Source organism: Uranotaenia lowii, chromosome 2 (assembly GCF_029784155.1).
Source record: "Uranotaenia lowii strain MFRU-FL chromosome 2, ASM2978415v1, whole genome shotgun sequence".
Lineage (NCBI taxonomy): Eukaryota > Metazoa > Arthropoda > Insecta > Diptera > Culicidae > Uranotaenia > Uranotaenia lowii.
Window position 1 is genome coordinate 189,699,203 of NC_073692.1, and position 16,080 is coordinate 189,715,282.

Consider the following 16,080-nt stretch of genomic DNA (forward strand, 5'->3'; position numbering starts at 1 on the left):
TGAATGAAATTCCGGTGAGCTGAATGCAATTTTGTATTATTTCCATTAAGCGAAATGCACGCTTTCAGTTCAAGTGTCAATGAATTTGTTTTCATTGATATCTAATTGTTTTCTGAAGCTTTGGTGTTATTGGAATTTGAAAGCTTTTAATTTTGTGCAGGAAATGTAAATCCAAACATTCTAACTCAGAATTATAAAAAAAAATAGAAACAACAAAATGGTAGTGCATATAATGTGTAGCTTAAAATATTCAAACTGTTTTTCAAGCCCACTTTAAAAACAATTTTTAATTGCCCAACGAACATTTAAAATAAGCTAACACTTTTTCGCTAACTGCCCATTTGATAATACAACTATTCAGTCAAACATTGTTTAGGTCTAATGGCCATTCTACCTACTATCCATTCAATATTTCAACCCTCAGCCAAACATCGGAAAAGTAAATTGATTTAAGTTTTATTTACAGCTTTCTAAATTTAAAATTGTAAAGATTTTTAATCTGACTTTTTATATGCGATTTTCGAATTCTAAATTGTGAATTCAGAAATTTGAACTTTAAATTCTTGAATTCAAATACATACATACAGTTGCGTTCAAAAAAGAATGAAATCGCATGAAGCTGAGCACCCGCTTCCAACTTTGACAAGCTGCCATTTCTCTCTCGGTTTATATTTTTTCATGAAAATTTCACACAATCTAGTTAAACAATCCAACTAACACTCCACAAAATTTGAAGTCTTTTCAATGACGAGAAACAAAGATATAGCTTTGCCCGTAAAAAAAGGGAAATTTAGAATTGCTTCACTAAATTTGCTGTATCTTTGACAATTTTCATCGAAAAATCTTGAAATTTGGCCCAAAGATGTAAAAATGTTGTGAAAGAAAAAACAAGAATACATGGATTACGATGTTTTCCATACAAACATCCGTTCAAAAAAGAATGGAATCGTCTGCTAGGCGATAATGAACCTCATCTTCAATCCGGCACCATTTTTTATCACGTTCATCGATTTTGATAAAACTTGGCCTGATATTCGATCAAACATTTTTACATCTTTGGACAAAATTTCAAGATTTTGCAATGAAAATTGTCAAACATATAGCAAATCTAGTGAAGCAATTCCAAATTTCCCTTTTTTACGGGAAAAGCTGTATCTTTGTTTCTCGTTATTGAAAAGACTTCAAATTTTGTGGAGTGTTAGTTGGATAGTTGAACTAGATTGTGTGAAATTTTCGTGAAAAAAATTAAACCGAGAGAGAAATGGCAGCTTGTCAAAGTTGGAAGTGGGTGCGCAGCTTCATGCGATTTCATTCTTTTTTGAACGCAACTGTATAGTCTGTATATGAATTATAGGAGAAGCACTATTATTTCAGAATCCAACATTGGGGATTTGAAAATTGGTATTAAAATTTTGTTTTCAGAGTTAGAATTTGAAGCTCATGACTTGGCTTGGCTTATAACAAATAAGGCAAGCGTTGTTTTCTTTTCTCCATCTCTTTCAGTTCTTTGTAACAGCTAATAGCTGAGTTTATTTCTTTGAAGAACTACATTCAACGTTACATTCGACGTCTGGATGGTTTAACGATCTTTTTAATAAAACCGACTTAAATTACTTAGAACTTAAAAACAGCAAGGTGCATTTTACTGTTAAAGACACGAAGAATGACTTTGTCGAACACCACATACCTTTTTGAGGAATGAATTAATAGTTATGGCGATTTCAAAATTCAGTTATTATAGTGGCTTCCAAATACCGATGGAAAATATGACATCAATCGATCATTTCCCATTGGTTTCGTATGGTTTTGAATTACACGTGGAAATTGTAGAGATGACATGAAAGATATGCAGAAAACAAATCAAATTTGATAAAAGATTAAAAAAAAGTTGTATTCGGCCACACTGGAGATAAATAAACTAAAATAAATTTTTATGGCAACGCTCGTTATTTTGGCAACACTAGACAAAACAAACAAAACAAAGTCATTGATCTATTCTTGTGAGTGACAGACGTGTCTGAGTGAATTTTTGAATTGAGATTCATACGAATCGTAAAATCACGACGATGGCGTGGTTGGTAGAATAAGGACAGAGAGTGCAGATTGTCAAGGCTGCTGTTATCAACTTTTTTTTGTGATCCGGCCTCCGGTAGAAAGACGGAATGGCACAGGGAGCACAGATTTTAAAGGCTGTTGCTACGAACAGAATTGTTTCTGATTCGGCCACTGGAAAAAGACGGAATTGGCATAGGAGGTGCAGATTTTGAAGGCTGCTGCTGCTGATTGTCTGTGTTGATTTGGCCTTCCGGTGGAAAAAGACGGAATGGCTTTGGAAGCGCAGATTTTAAGGCTGATGGTGCTTATTGTTTGTTTTGGGTTGGCTTTCCAGTGGAAAAAAAAGTATTGGCTAAAAAACCGCAGATTTTTAAGGCTGCTGTTGCTGATTGTTTGTTATGATTTGGTCTTCCGATGGGAAAAAAAACTGCTAAGGAAGTACAGATTTTTAAAGCTGTTGCTGCTGATTGTTGGAATTGGTTTGTTCATCCGGTCGAAAAAGACGGAATTGGCTAAGGAAGCGCAGATTTTCAAGGCTGCTGTTGCTAATTTTTTACTTTGATTTGGATTTTTTTAAGGCTACTGCTACTGATTGTTCGTTTTGGATGGACCTTCCGGCTCTCGTAAACAGAGATAGAGTGATAACAAAAATACATTTTGAGAAAGTTGTTGCTAAAAGTGTTTTAGGTTTGTTCCGGCTCTAGTTAACAAAAACAGAGCGGCTGGAATAGCACAGTTTGAGAAGACTTTTGTGAATAATATTTTCGGATTGGATGAAGAATATGCAGCAACTGAATAAAATTTTAAGATTTGAAAAGCTTTTACTGAGAATGAATGTAGAATCGAGATGAGGGATATTTGGAATATAAAATTTTGTATTTTTGAGAAACAAAAGTCTTTAAATAAAAGATTCTATTGAGAATAGAGTGGATAAGTGAATGTAGTGATGAGATGAAGGTTATGCAGAGATTAAATAAAATTTGTAGGATGGAGAATAAACATAAAGAATAGAGAATAAAACTTAAGAAATTGGTAAATATTTTTTTTTTTTAGAAAATCAACAAAAGTCGATGCGTATGAATTGAGAATAGAGGTGAGAAAGAATGAGAGATGAGATGAAGAATAAAATAAAATAATAGTTGTATTATGCAACACTGAAGATAAATAAAATTAAAAAAAAATTCTGTGGCAACGATAGTTATTTTGGCAACACCAGGCAAAACAAACAAAACAAAGTCAGTCATTGATCTATTCTTGTGAGCAGCCTTGCCAGATCTACGGATTTCTCCGTAGTTCTACGGATTCTCAGCATTTCTACGGAGCTACGGATCGATGTTCGAAATCTACGTGTTTTCAGCATTTCCTACGGATTTTCTACGGATTATCGAATAAATTCAAGGGATTTTGCGGATAAATGAAAATTCTACATGACGACCAAAAAAAAAAAGGTCAACAAGTTTTGTTTTGCCGAAATCAGTACATTTTTCGATTTTTGTGAAATCTACGGACTTGAGCGGTTTTCAATCTGGCAACGCTGCTTGTGAGTGACAGACGTGCCTGAGTGAATCTCTGAATTGAGATCCATAAGAATCGTAAAATATAGAAATCGTCATTTAGCTGCAATTATAATTTTTTGGCCGTTGTAGCGCAACATTTAAGATATTTCTATCGGAAGCGTGCAATAATTGATGAATGCCGTTATAGCGAAAAACCGTATAACGAGCGGCCGTATAACGAGGTATGAGTGTAGGGTAACGAACCTATTTTGAACCGCTTTGGGAAGTGGTGATGCTATTTCTTAAAATAAAAAAGTTTATGTTAAAACTTTTTCACTACTTCATGTTTCGATAGAAAAGCCTTGATCTTCATAATAAATGGTTGGATTATGAAGATCAAGGCTTTTTCTATCCAAACGTATCGTCGTTTGTTGCAATGCAACAAGTTTAAAGCCTAAAAACTCATCATTATTCTGGTCGGTATTTTGGAGCACCATGTTTCTATTTTGGACCACCCTTAACCCGTTCGAGACCGATTGCACACCGTGTGTGCAATGACATTTTTGTTCCTTTGTCAGAACAATCAATCATTGTGAGTTTGCTATTGCTGGGAAAAATAATATTCTTATACCAATGGAATCCGCAAATGGTAGGCAAAATGTATTGAGAAGTGGTTTTGATGAAAACCGAACGGCATAAAAGTTATCGAAGAGTAAAGTAATATGAGATCGAAAGTCGCGAACAGGGGCGGGATTATGGAACTCGGAACATTCGAGTTTCGTTCGATTCGACCAACTTTGACATTACCGATCTCGATTCGAATGGAACGTTTCGAGATGATCTACTACCCGATTTACTCGAAATCTAGTACGTTAAAATTTAGAACTCGAACGAGATTCGTAATACTGATTCTAATTCGATTCGAGTTCAACTCGAAACGGGTAACTCGAATCGAATAGGATTCATAATTTCACCCCAGGTCTCCGTCTCGAATGGGACAAACTAAATAAGATATTTTTTTCGAATTTTGCTACAGTTTCGGAAGGATTCGGATTTATCGTTTAATTTATTAAAAATTATAATTTTACTCTCTTAGACAAGTTTTGTTCACATTATTTCTTTCGCAAACCATTTTTCGTCAACTTTTCCACAGCCTTTTTCTACACTTGTTTGTTTTTATATTTAGTACAACATACAACCATCTGTTATTTGTTTGTACAACTATGCTATTATAAAACAAGAATTAATGATAAGAAGAAGGTACCTAACCTACCAACTGAAAACGTTTACGTAGTTCGTTTCAAATGCTTTGGAAATTCCGAAAGCACTCGGCGTTCTCGAGGAAACTTGTTGTGCAGTTTAAAATACTTGTCAGTTTTCTGTGGCCAGTTGGCTCAACTTCATGATAAAATTTTAAAACAACTCGCACTCAATGATAAGTTAAGAAAGCCCTTCATCATCAGCAAACGAATTGATTTATCTTTTCTTCCACAAAACTAAGTGGATTTCCTTTGACTTTAATACTGTAGCGTACCTTCATTGATTCAAGCAACTTAAATCCTTTTAACCCTCTGAAATCGAAATGTTTTGCTGAAGAATTCTCAGAAGTTTACTTTTATGATTACAAAATATTTTTGTTATTTTACAAAAATTCTTAACGTTGAGAAAAATTTAAAAAAAAATTGCAAATCTACAGGGACTGAAGAACTACATTTTTAGTACTTTTCAGACAATTTTTTCCTTTATTTTGAAACGTATAATAATTGTCTCATAGCTTTAGTTTTATATAATTTTTGTTAAAATTGTTCCACAAATAACTGAGAGATTTTAACTTATATAAAAATTCAACTAGGTACATATTTGACGATTAGTTTTCGTGTTTTGTTCATATTTCATCACTTCAACATCACTTAGGATCATATTTTACTCAAAAAATCAAGACTGAATGGTTTTTACACTTAGTCCTCAATGTCTATAGTTTTTTAGGAAGCTACCCAATAAAAACTTCAAAAAATAGGCCAATTTTAAGATTTCTCATGTTTTTTAGTTTCTCAAAGCTGTAGCTTGTGTGAACTGCTTGTCAAACAGCTGCTTTTAGTATGGATTTTAAGTGTTTTGAAAAAATTGGCGCAAAAAGTAAGTTAAATTTATGATTGGCTTTGGATTTATGCCGATTATAGTAAACCCCGTCTAAAGGCGGGGTTAGGTTTGAGAGGGTTAATCTTCAAAAAAATAAATTTTTGATTGGTCCAAATTTTCTACTGAATGTATACAAATTAAAAAAACGACATGCTAACCGCTGCTTCTGTGCAGTTGCTTTAGAAAACCTTTATGAATGTGTGATTTGATTGGTATATTTAGTATAAAATGCCATTGATTGGAGCTATTTGATGAGGAATCGATCGATCTGCTTATTTCCTGTAACTTCTAAAGAAAACTGTACTTTAAGCATAAGCATCATTTGAGCCAGTTCAATCAATTTTATGTTGAGGCAAGCTTTGTTTGTAAAAGAATGCATAGCTTGAAAATCGCATTGCCTATTTTCAGGTGCCAGGTTTTGTTTAACGTCGTCGATAAGAATTTCAAAATTTAATGATACTAATCGAATAGCTTTAATGGTACCTACAGAATCACACATTGGTTGAAGGTTGAAATCTCACCGATAATATTTCAACATTTCAATGTTTTGGATGAAAATCTGAAAGTTCAACTCCCAAGAACCAATTCTCCAATCGTTTTCGCCGGATGATTAAAAGTAGCTTAAATCCGAATCTCCAAGAAACGAACGAACGTTCTACCAATTAAGCTATAATTTTCGAACTTCGATTTATTAAGATATCTTTACGAGACGCTTGAACTTTGACTAAAACCACGATCGCAATTCCCGTGGGGGCATCGGCGGATTGGCCAAATGAAGCCCTCTCACATCTTTTGGCACGTATGAAGGTACCTTCATATGTACGTTGTAGACCTCGAAAACTTGCATTACAAATCTCCACTGGCAGTTGGCATCTTGCCAGCGGTTTGATTCTTTTTTTTAACTTTTTGCGGTGGAACGTGATTTGCAGCTTATGGATTATGGAGAATATCTACAACAAACGCGTATCCTAAAGCAACAACAACGACAGTTCGCGGCGAATGGCGATGAAAAGTTCAAGTGCTTCATTAATTATTAATGAGTTTTTTCGCGCGACCCATTCCAATGCATAGAGACGACGATGATGCATGTAAAGATTCTCCTTAACTAAGCGTATGGCTTCTGACGTGTAGATGGATGGATGGGCCTTTTGCATCTCAAACGACGAACCAAACACGCATATTTTATGCAAGTTGCACGTTTGTTTGGAAAGAGAAAAACGCTTTTAGTTGCACCCTGCTTCAAAATAAGTAACAAAAGATCTAAACGGTTCCGATAAACAGGCAGATCTTATCAAGTTTCAATTAACTTGTCCTAACACTAATACGGGACATCATAATGAGTGTAATGCAGTGGTGAATGCATACCTTGTACTGTTTGTGTTTTTCTATACTCTAATACGAATCCTGATATTTCAAGGTTTTATTGCTGCTTATTTTTTAGCTATAATAAAATTCTCAAGCGTTTGAAACGTTTCCATCTACTTGAACTCTAATATAAACTTATTTAAAAAAAAACTACGTTTTAGCAATTTCCGAGCCCAAAAGGCAGTTCGGCTCTAACGACTCGAATGAGCCTCTATCGAAATTATTTGTTTTAAGGCAAATGTACCCCAGGCATCTATGTAGCATTATTCGTGATAATCAATTTCGTTTTAGCTTCTGACAGAAATACTCCCAATCTTGGCCCCTTTTCCTAATCTTAGCTGTTACTTAGTTCCTTAATTCGGCCCTCGTACAACCAAATATGTTCTATAAACATTGAAAATGAACTCAAAACTAACAATATCCATTTCAATCTCGTTTCCAGGACCAAAGGAATTCAACTACCGTGGACACAACTACTTCTACAGCGGCCACGTTCCCGCCCTGGCAGACAAGCGTGTCGATTGGCTGGATGGTCGTAACATTTGCCGCGAGTATTGTATGGATCTGGTGTCGCTCGAAACCCAGGAAGAGAACAACCTGATCTTCCGCCTGATCCAGCAAAACGACGTACCCTACATCTGGACGTCCGGACGTCTGTGTGACTTCAAGGGTTGCGAAAACCGCCCGGATCTGGAACCCAAGAACGTTTATGGATGGTTCTGGTCCAACAACCGTGAGAAAATCCAAGCCACCAACAAGATCCCAACCGGATGGGGCTACAACCCATGGAGCAAATCTGGCCACAAGAAGATCCCGCAGCCCGATAACGCTGAATTCGACATCAACCAGACGACCGAATCCTGTCTGTCTGTGCTGAACAACGTCTACAACGATGGCATTGGATGGCATGATGTGGCCTGTTATCACGAAAAGCCGTTCGTGTGCGAAGACTCCGAGGAACTGCTGAACTACGTGGCGGCCACGAACCCCGGAATTCGTCTGTAATTCGTCGCCAGCCAATCGGGCCGAACAGACCAGTGTTTAGTTTAAGGAGCCTCTCCTCGAAAGCAACTACATTGCCAAGCTTTCCTCTCATCGACAAATACTTTTTCACACTTCCAAGTATTCCAAGATCTTTCAAATCCACAGTGTAGGTAACCAGTAGATGGCAAAGTTCTTCATTTTCATTTGTCTTCCATTCACCGAGACGTGTATTGTTTAGTAGGCAAAAAAGCAACAGCGAATAAGCGAAAATTACTCACTGACTCAGCTACAAAAATAAAACGAGAAAGTTCAATGCTCGTGTAAGAGACCGACAACTTCCACCGTCAGCCAGTCGTCTCGAATATTGAAGATTTTTTACAAACAAAAAAAAAACATAACAAAACTGCAGAGAACAGAAACGCACAACTAATTTAATATCTGCACTCGTGTTATCTAAATGTATATTTATTTTTTATAAATAGATTTTTTTTTTAATATTCCACCCACGACGACCTGTAACACAAAAATACATTCATGAGACTTGATTTGTAACCTGCGGACATAACGAACAAAAAAAAACGAAAGGGAAAAATTGAAATAAAAGTGCAAATTATGCGAAATTGTTACAGTGAAAAACCAAAACCAAATTTTGAATTTTTTACAAATGATGACAATTTCCATCTGCTCTACGAAAAAAAACTACTAATTTTAGGGTGTTCCGAATAAAAAAAACGGTGTGTTTCCGGATCAAAACTTTAGAGGTTGATAGTAGGTCAGGAAGCCAGAAAATTAAACGTACATTATATGGATAAACTTTAAACCAAATCCCACGCATGCAGCTTTTTACTAACTAAATCTGAGGTTTTCAGTTTCATTGATCAACTTATAATAAGCTTGCCAGATAGCTTGATTTTATCCGTTTAGTCCGGCCTGGTCATTCCCGGTTGCCCAGATTTCATTGAAAAAGCCAGAGGACAAATGACAGCTACTGATGAAATCCTGTCTAAATAAATCAAATTGGAATTAGAACCGAAAATGCCCGGATTTTGCCCGAGTTTATTCTCGTTCTCAAATCAAACTAACAAAAAAAAAATTATGCCTCCAAAACGAATTTTTTTAGCAAGTTTCATAAAAATAATCATGACAAGTTTATGAAATCCTAAAATACGATACACAATCTGCTAAAACAAAATTGAAAAAAAAATTCAAGTAATTCCTAAATTTTAATCAAATTTGTTCAGATTTTTGGTTGGCAATTTTGAAATCAAATACCTAAGAAAAACTAATCGTAAAACAGTGTGAAATTAAACAGCGAAAAAACAAACAATCAAAGAACATGCAAAGTAAGTCTTCAACAAGGTTCGGTATAGTCTATAGAAATTTCTAAGCAAATAATTCTCAAGAATATGGGGATGGGGAAGATATAAAAAAAACCGTTTTATCATTTGAATATAAAAATATAACACCAAATGTATTCAAGCTTTCTAAAAAATGGTGGGTATAAAATATTTTTAGTGATAGAATGTATAATCATTCAAGAGAAATAATTATTTTTTTTTTTTCAATTTTATTATTTTGATCTAAAATATATTTGATGTACCTCGAAGGTACATCAAATTTCAATAACAATTTTCTACCAAACTTTGAAATCTGCCATAGATAGTTATATAAACTTTTTCCTGTGACTCAAACAAACATCATATATAAGTTGCTCGAATAATTTCAGGGCGATTTGATTATGTTATATGTTATACTTAAGTGTACAGAATGATAGAGACCTAGCTGCACATTCTGAGGTTACTTTCCTCATCAATAAGCCCCGCACAATCACAGTCTAATATCCAAATAGGATAGTGAATTATGATCAGACTATCAGTCTTTTATGTTCTGACATGTTCGGATACTCATTTAATATAATCGTCGATTATATTAGATTAGTATTTTGATACGTCTCATAAAAGATTAACTCGTATTTAATGGTTAATAAATGATCTGGATAAATTTAGAAAAAAAATGTAATAGAATTACCTTACCGTTTTTTTTTTTTTATGTCCATACTTATCTATAAATAGTCGATCATCGAGCATTTCATTCGCCAGGAAACACCCTTCGAATAATATTTTAGAAATCGTTCACTACCATTTTGGATCTTACCACATCTTAATTCTTCTTGACTGGATTCTGTAAGTCCCCTCTAACTGAATTATGATTAGGTTCTATAGCCACCACAGATAAAAATAACTAGATCTGAAATATATTTACATACTAAACCCTTTAGGTACTGCAGGAATATATTTTTAATTTATTTCCTGATGATTATTAATTTCTTGAATACAGGTGTTTGATACATATTCAAACTGGCTTTATTCCAAAATTAAAAAAAAAATCCCGTAGAACTAAATTGAAAATAACCATGAGTAAAATTAATGTACGCTTCATTCATTGTCAGATTCAGGAACTGGAGTTGAAATATTAATTTAAAATGATCTGTGACACTCATTTTGAAATTTAAGGCTTTTTCAACAAATAAAAATATCGATTGAAAAGTTTTGGAACTTAAAAATGTTTTCTCTTAACATAACTTGCGACATGGCCGGGGGGTGTTTTGGGGGTAAAAACCCCCAAACCCATAATGGAAAAAAATGCCAAAAAAAATGCTTTTTTTTAACTCAAATTTCAAATTTTCAATCAAATTTAGATGAACGACCAAAATGATTAAAGAGTAACGATCTCGACTCAGGACAACAATTCTACTACAGTTTTTCTATAATTTTCACACTTGTTGATAGAAATTTAGATCCAAACATTGAATTCCAATAAGATTAGACTAAGCTTGTCAGATTGCCCAGATTTTGCCCAAATAGTTTCACTTTATTTGCAGAAGCAAACAAAAATTTTAATTGAGTCATTCGAATTATGTATTTTGCTTACAAATGTTTTGAACAAATTTTATAAAAATTAACATTAATGATTTTTGGAAGCTTTGTAAACATGAACACGAACACACCATCTCAATGAAACTTGATGTTTCCTCGAAAAGATTCTTTTTACTTAACTCTAAGCGTACCTACGTCTTCCGATGATATGATGGCTAGCATCTTACAAATGCTGAAACCACCAGACCACAGAAAGTGTACTATGTATGCAGTGACCGGGATTTGATCTCATACCCGTTGGCTTAGCAGACTTGAACGCTATCTTCTACGCCACGGGCTGCGGCTACACAGCAAAAAAAAAATGTAACGATGGACGATGTAATTTCTGGAGATGATGTAGTATTAGGGATTTCTGTTGAAAATATACATCTAAAGAATGTACACAATGTGTGGTGTAATATCACAACTTTCTATGTGATATCGCATCAAGTAGTCAATGTTTTCTTCAATTTACGTTCAAATATTTTTCATTTCAAAAAGTTAGAAACGGATTACGGACCTCAGCTGTATTTGTTTGGCGTGTAAGTACTACCAAAATTAAATAAAAATGTAAGCAAACCTATAGCTTCTAATATAATTTCGTTATTTTTCATTTTTAGGATATTTGGCCCATTTTTCATCAGCGGTACAATAAGTATCAAATGGTTTCAAACAGCCGGATACATCCTGACGATGTAATATTAGATAACATTTGCGACTCAAGTTATGTGCAGGTATTTGATGTAATTTCACAACCCTTTTTTTTGCTGTGACTGAGGTGTTTATATAAAAAACATTTTTATATGTATTTTCTTTCCAATTTTAATTAAATTATTTTGATATTGGCGGATGATTAGCCGCCGCCCGTGGTGTAGAGGATAGCCTTCAAGTCTTCTAAGCCAGGGGGTATGAGATCGAATCCCGGTCACGGCATACATAGTACACTTTCGGTGGGTTGGTAGTTGTAGCATTTGTAAGATGCTAGCCATCATATCCTCGAAAGATGTACGCTTAGAGTTAAGAAAAAGAAATCTCTTCGAGGAAACATCATGTTTCATTGAGATCCTGTATGTGTTTGTTTTCGTTTTGAAAAAAAAAAATAGCCCGAATTTGCACGGCCTGGATACTCGCCGAAAAATATCTGGAAAGCTCAGGTTAGAATAATTCCAAATTTTGTGGTTTTAGAGCTGCCTTTTAACATTAAAATTCGATGTCTGTGATCAGATTTTGGAATCTGTATCCAGTTTATTATTCTTGAATTTCATGATACCAAATCATCAATCGAATCTTCGTTTTGTATTTCAAACTTGAACTTGTTGCATTTTCCATTTTCGAAACTCACCATTTCGGAATATGCAGGAAAATACTTGATATTATAAACAATTTTGAAAATTTGGATTTAAAACTTTTATTTTTATCTCTTATTCAGAATCGGAACTTAGGAAAGTTTCATAATGGTGATCAAGAATATAAACATTGTCATTATTCGCAATTTTCGGATAGTAGGGGAGATGAGGGCATAACGAGCACCCAGGGCATAATGAGCACTTCACTTTTCTACGAAAGTACGTATTCTCTTAAAAAATTTTTCATGAGGATTTGTTTCGTACTTCCTATAGTATTAATTTTTCACAAAAAAAGGAATCTCCTTATCATCTTTACAGAGATATTAATACAAAACTAGCTTGGTTCTCAAGTTACGAAAATATTATAATTTTTGAGCACCACGAAATAAGCTCTTATGATCTTAAAATAACCTTGATCTATAATGTACGCACTGCAACATGATGTACACATTGTTTCTCAATTTTTACCATCATAAAATTTTTGATTTTTCACTTTTATCAATTTTAAAACACGTTTTTACTTAAATTTGTTGACTAGGGGCATATAGAGCACCATACATGGCCGTAGGAACGGGGGGGGGTTTTGGGGGTTAAACCCCCCCCCCCATGAGCATCCAAAATTACAAGCGAGATGTTCTACTCTACACTTAAAATTTTGAATTCAGAACCAAATTATGTTAATAGAGTGAGGTTAATCAAGACGAGTAACAATCTAGACTAAAAAATAATGCGAACACCTCAAAAACCCATCCCAAGTCAAAAATTCTGCTACACTTTTTCAAAATTTTCTCACTTGAACTTCGAATTCAGGTCTGAATATTAAATGTGTTAACCCAATTAGGGGGTTCTGATTCAATAATTCCCATAACCCAAATTGTTTTACCTACTGTTTTCGTTTTTGGGACTTGGATCCTATTCAGGATTATTGATTTTCAGTTCAAATAATCATAAGAAATGTTAAATGAAAAGCTGCTTCTGGTTTAAATTTGGTTTTGCATTTCATATCAAATTTGAATAACGTTTTTCGAATTCATATGCATTTTCAATATTTTGATAATAGTTTTCCCAATAAAAAATGGTAAATTTTGTTATACATTCAAATTCGAAGTTCTTGAACTTAAGTATTACACAAAATTCTAAATTCAAAGTTCGAAATGGCAATCCAAAATTTGAAAGTCAGATTAAAATCTTTGTAAATTTATATTTTATTTTTGATCTACAATACAGATAAACAATAAATAATTTCTTAATTCTAAAATTCTAAATAAATTTAGATTGAACTTTAAATACTGAATTTAAACAAAAGATTCATGAATGAGGGCTCTATAACATGGCTCATAAATTCTGATCTGGAATAAGATTCGGGAATCGTATTTTTTGTACTTTTCAGAAATCGTATGGAAATTCGGATACAAATTCGAAGCGCAATTTTTGAATTCAGGTTCATAATTGAGATTCAGAATGCAGATTGAAAATTCAGAAAAAGATTTGGCTTGTGAATAAATTTTACAATCTACATAAATGGTGGTAATACATTGCGGACCAAATACGAGATATCTCGTTTATTTTGCTTGTCAACAGTGTGCTACACTTCGAAATATAACTCGAATGGACTGAATTAAGGTGTTGAACTTGGTTCGACCAAATTGAAAACAACATTTGCCGTAAGTTAAATGTGCTAAATTTGTAAAATTAAGTCCAGGGGTTATAGATGTATAATCGTATAATGCCGAATTTCAGTGTTTCTCGTCAAAGATTTCTTCACGGGTTTTAATGTGTTCTGATTAGTTGTCAATTCAATTTCGAGATTTAAATTTTTCAAACAAAATTAGTTTGTAAACACAATTCATCTGATAATCACATATAAAAGGTTAAATTTGAAGTTTTTGTTTCATCCGCAAAAAAACAAATATTATATAAAAAAATAATGCACAGGATTTTCATTGTGAAATTGATTGTTTATTAAAAAAATATTTAATGGTAGAAAAAAATATTCACCAATAAAATCTGCACAAATTTCTATATTTTCCCAGTGTATAGTTTGACATTATTCACGCATTGAGAACATCAAAATTTTGCATTTTAAAGGTTAAAATCTTTTAATTTGAAAAATAGTTTTGGCTTGTTCGATTTGAGCAAAGAATAACTTTTATTAAGAAATGGAAGACTCTCCTAAAAAAGCTTAAGCCAAAATCGACTAAGTTTTATCAACCAGACTCTCAAACAAATTCAAAAATTTAAACCATCGATGAAAGTGAGTTAGCTCACCTTTTGGGCTCAGGAAAAAAATTTTAAGTTACGATTTAATACGAAAACTTTTAATATCACAGTACTCAACAATGAATAATCATATAGCTACAAATTTTTGTATTCTTTTTTTTTTTTTGTATTCTTTCATTGTTGGGCAAAAAATCATAGGTAAAAATCAGTCACAAACCCCCCCCCCTCCCCCCCGCCCCCCCCCCCCGGGTCGGTTCTTCCTACGGCCCTGGCACCATATTATCGAGGCATAATGAGCATTTTCTGCCGTAGAATCTAGCAGCAAATTAAAATTGACCTTGACCTTACTAGTTTTCATCCGACGATTTAGCCTATTGGTAAGGTGTCGGAGAGGTAATCAAAAGACTAGAGTTCGATTTCTGTTCGAGGTGATTTTTTTTTTCCATTTACAATTCTTGATCGATTTTTTTATGGTAACACTATACGGCTAGTACATTATGTATGAGCGTGCGTGAATTGATTGTATTCTACAAACAGACCTAGATTATTTTGTTATTGCTTTGTTTGATGAATCTACGACTCACCTGATCATCGAGTTGAATTCGCTGCTAGATTCCCCGGCAGAAAACGCACATCTTGCACTGATTAATGGTGCTCATACTGCCTCAGGGGGGGTTCTCATTATGCCTCTACAGTGGCTGGTTTTCAGCTTTTGGCAAAATTTTTTAAAATGCATTTTTTAACGTTTTTATTTAGTTTTTCACGCTTCACTGATTGGACTGATTCTTAGTGAAAGTTATCGTGTGAAGTGTTTTAAGAAACAGGTGGGTAAATTTTAATTTTCAATTATTCACGTTGAAACGTACCCATTTTTTATTTGATTTAAACACTTCTGTTTCTGTTATTTGTTTGGTTGTAACAATTCATTCAATGTTTCGAGATACCTCTTGTAAATGTAATGCTCACGTTGTTAATGTCATACGTAAATTTGAACAACAACCTGACACTCCCCCTTTTTATTTGAAGTTCGTTCCTTGAAAAGAAGGTTCAAAGGATTTCAGGAGTCAAATTGTTAAGCAAAAACCACTTTTTACAATCTTTTAGAAGTGCATTGTCCGAGGGCTGAATAAATTTTGAAAAAACAAAAACCAACCATTTACCAGATATTATCTGCGAGAATACCTACATCGAGTCACGAAAAAATATAAATCCTTTGAAGCGTCAGTGAACAGTCCATCATAAATCTATGATCAAAGATGGAACTTAAAAAAAGGATAAAAATATTTATTTCAAATATATTTGTTCAACTTTTTGTTTCACACCACTTAGATTTGTTTTGATTTCGATTCGATAAATAGGAAATACAACTTGACGATACCAAAGATATCCTCTTTTTCCGAGACAGGCAATTGAGATGAGTTGATTTCTTCAATGGCTTTTAAAAATTGAATGTTCACAGACAGTCATAAAAAAAAAATTGGTTTCTACAGTTTTTTTTTTAAATTTACAAAAACTTACGATTTTCACCCTACTAAGTGCGACAAACTATGTTTTTGATCA

At 33.8% G+C, this 16,080-nt stretch overlaps 1 protein-coding gene across 1 annotated transcript in view; it reads left to right on the top strand.

Moving 5' to 3' along the window:
• The window catches only part of LOC129744595 (uncharacterized), a 49,272-nt gene extending 40,586 nt beyond the window's left edge, over window positions 1-8,686 (top strand). The window contains exon 3 of the mRNA XM_055737212.1: window positions 7,498-8,686. Within this exon, the coding sequence (XP_055593187.1) occupies window positions 7,498-8,060 (563 nt within the window). The 3' untranslated portion in view covers window positions 8,061-8,686. The remainder of the gene's footprint in view (window positions 1-7,497) is intronic.
• The last annotated feature ends 7,394 nt before the right edge of the window (window positions 8,687-16,080 follow it).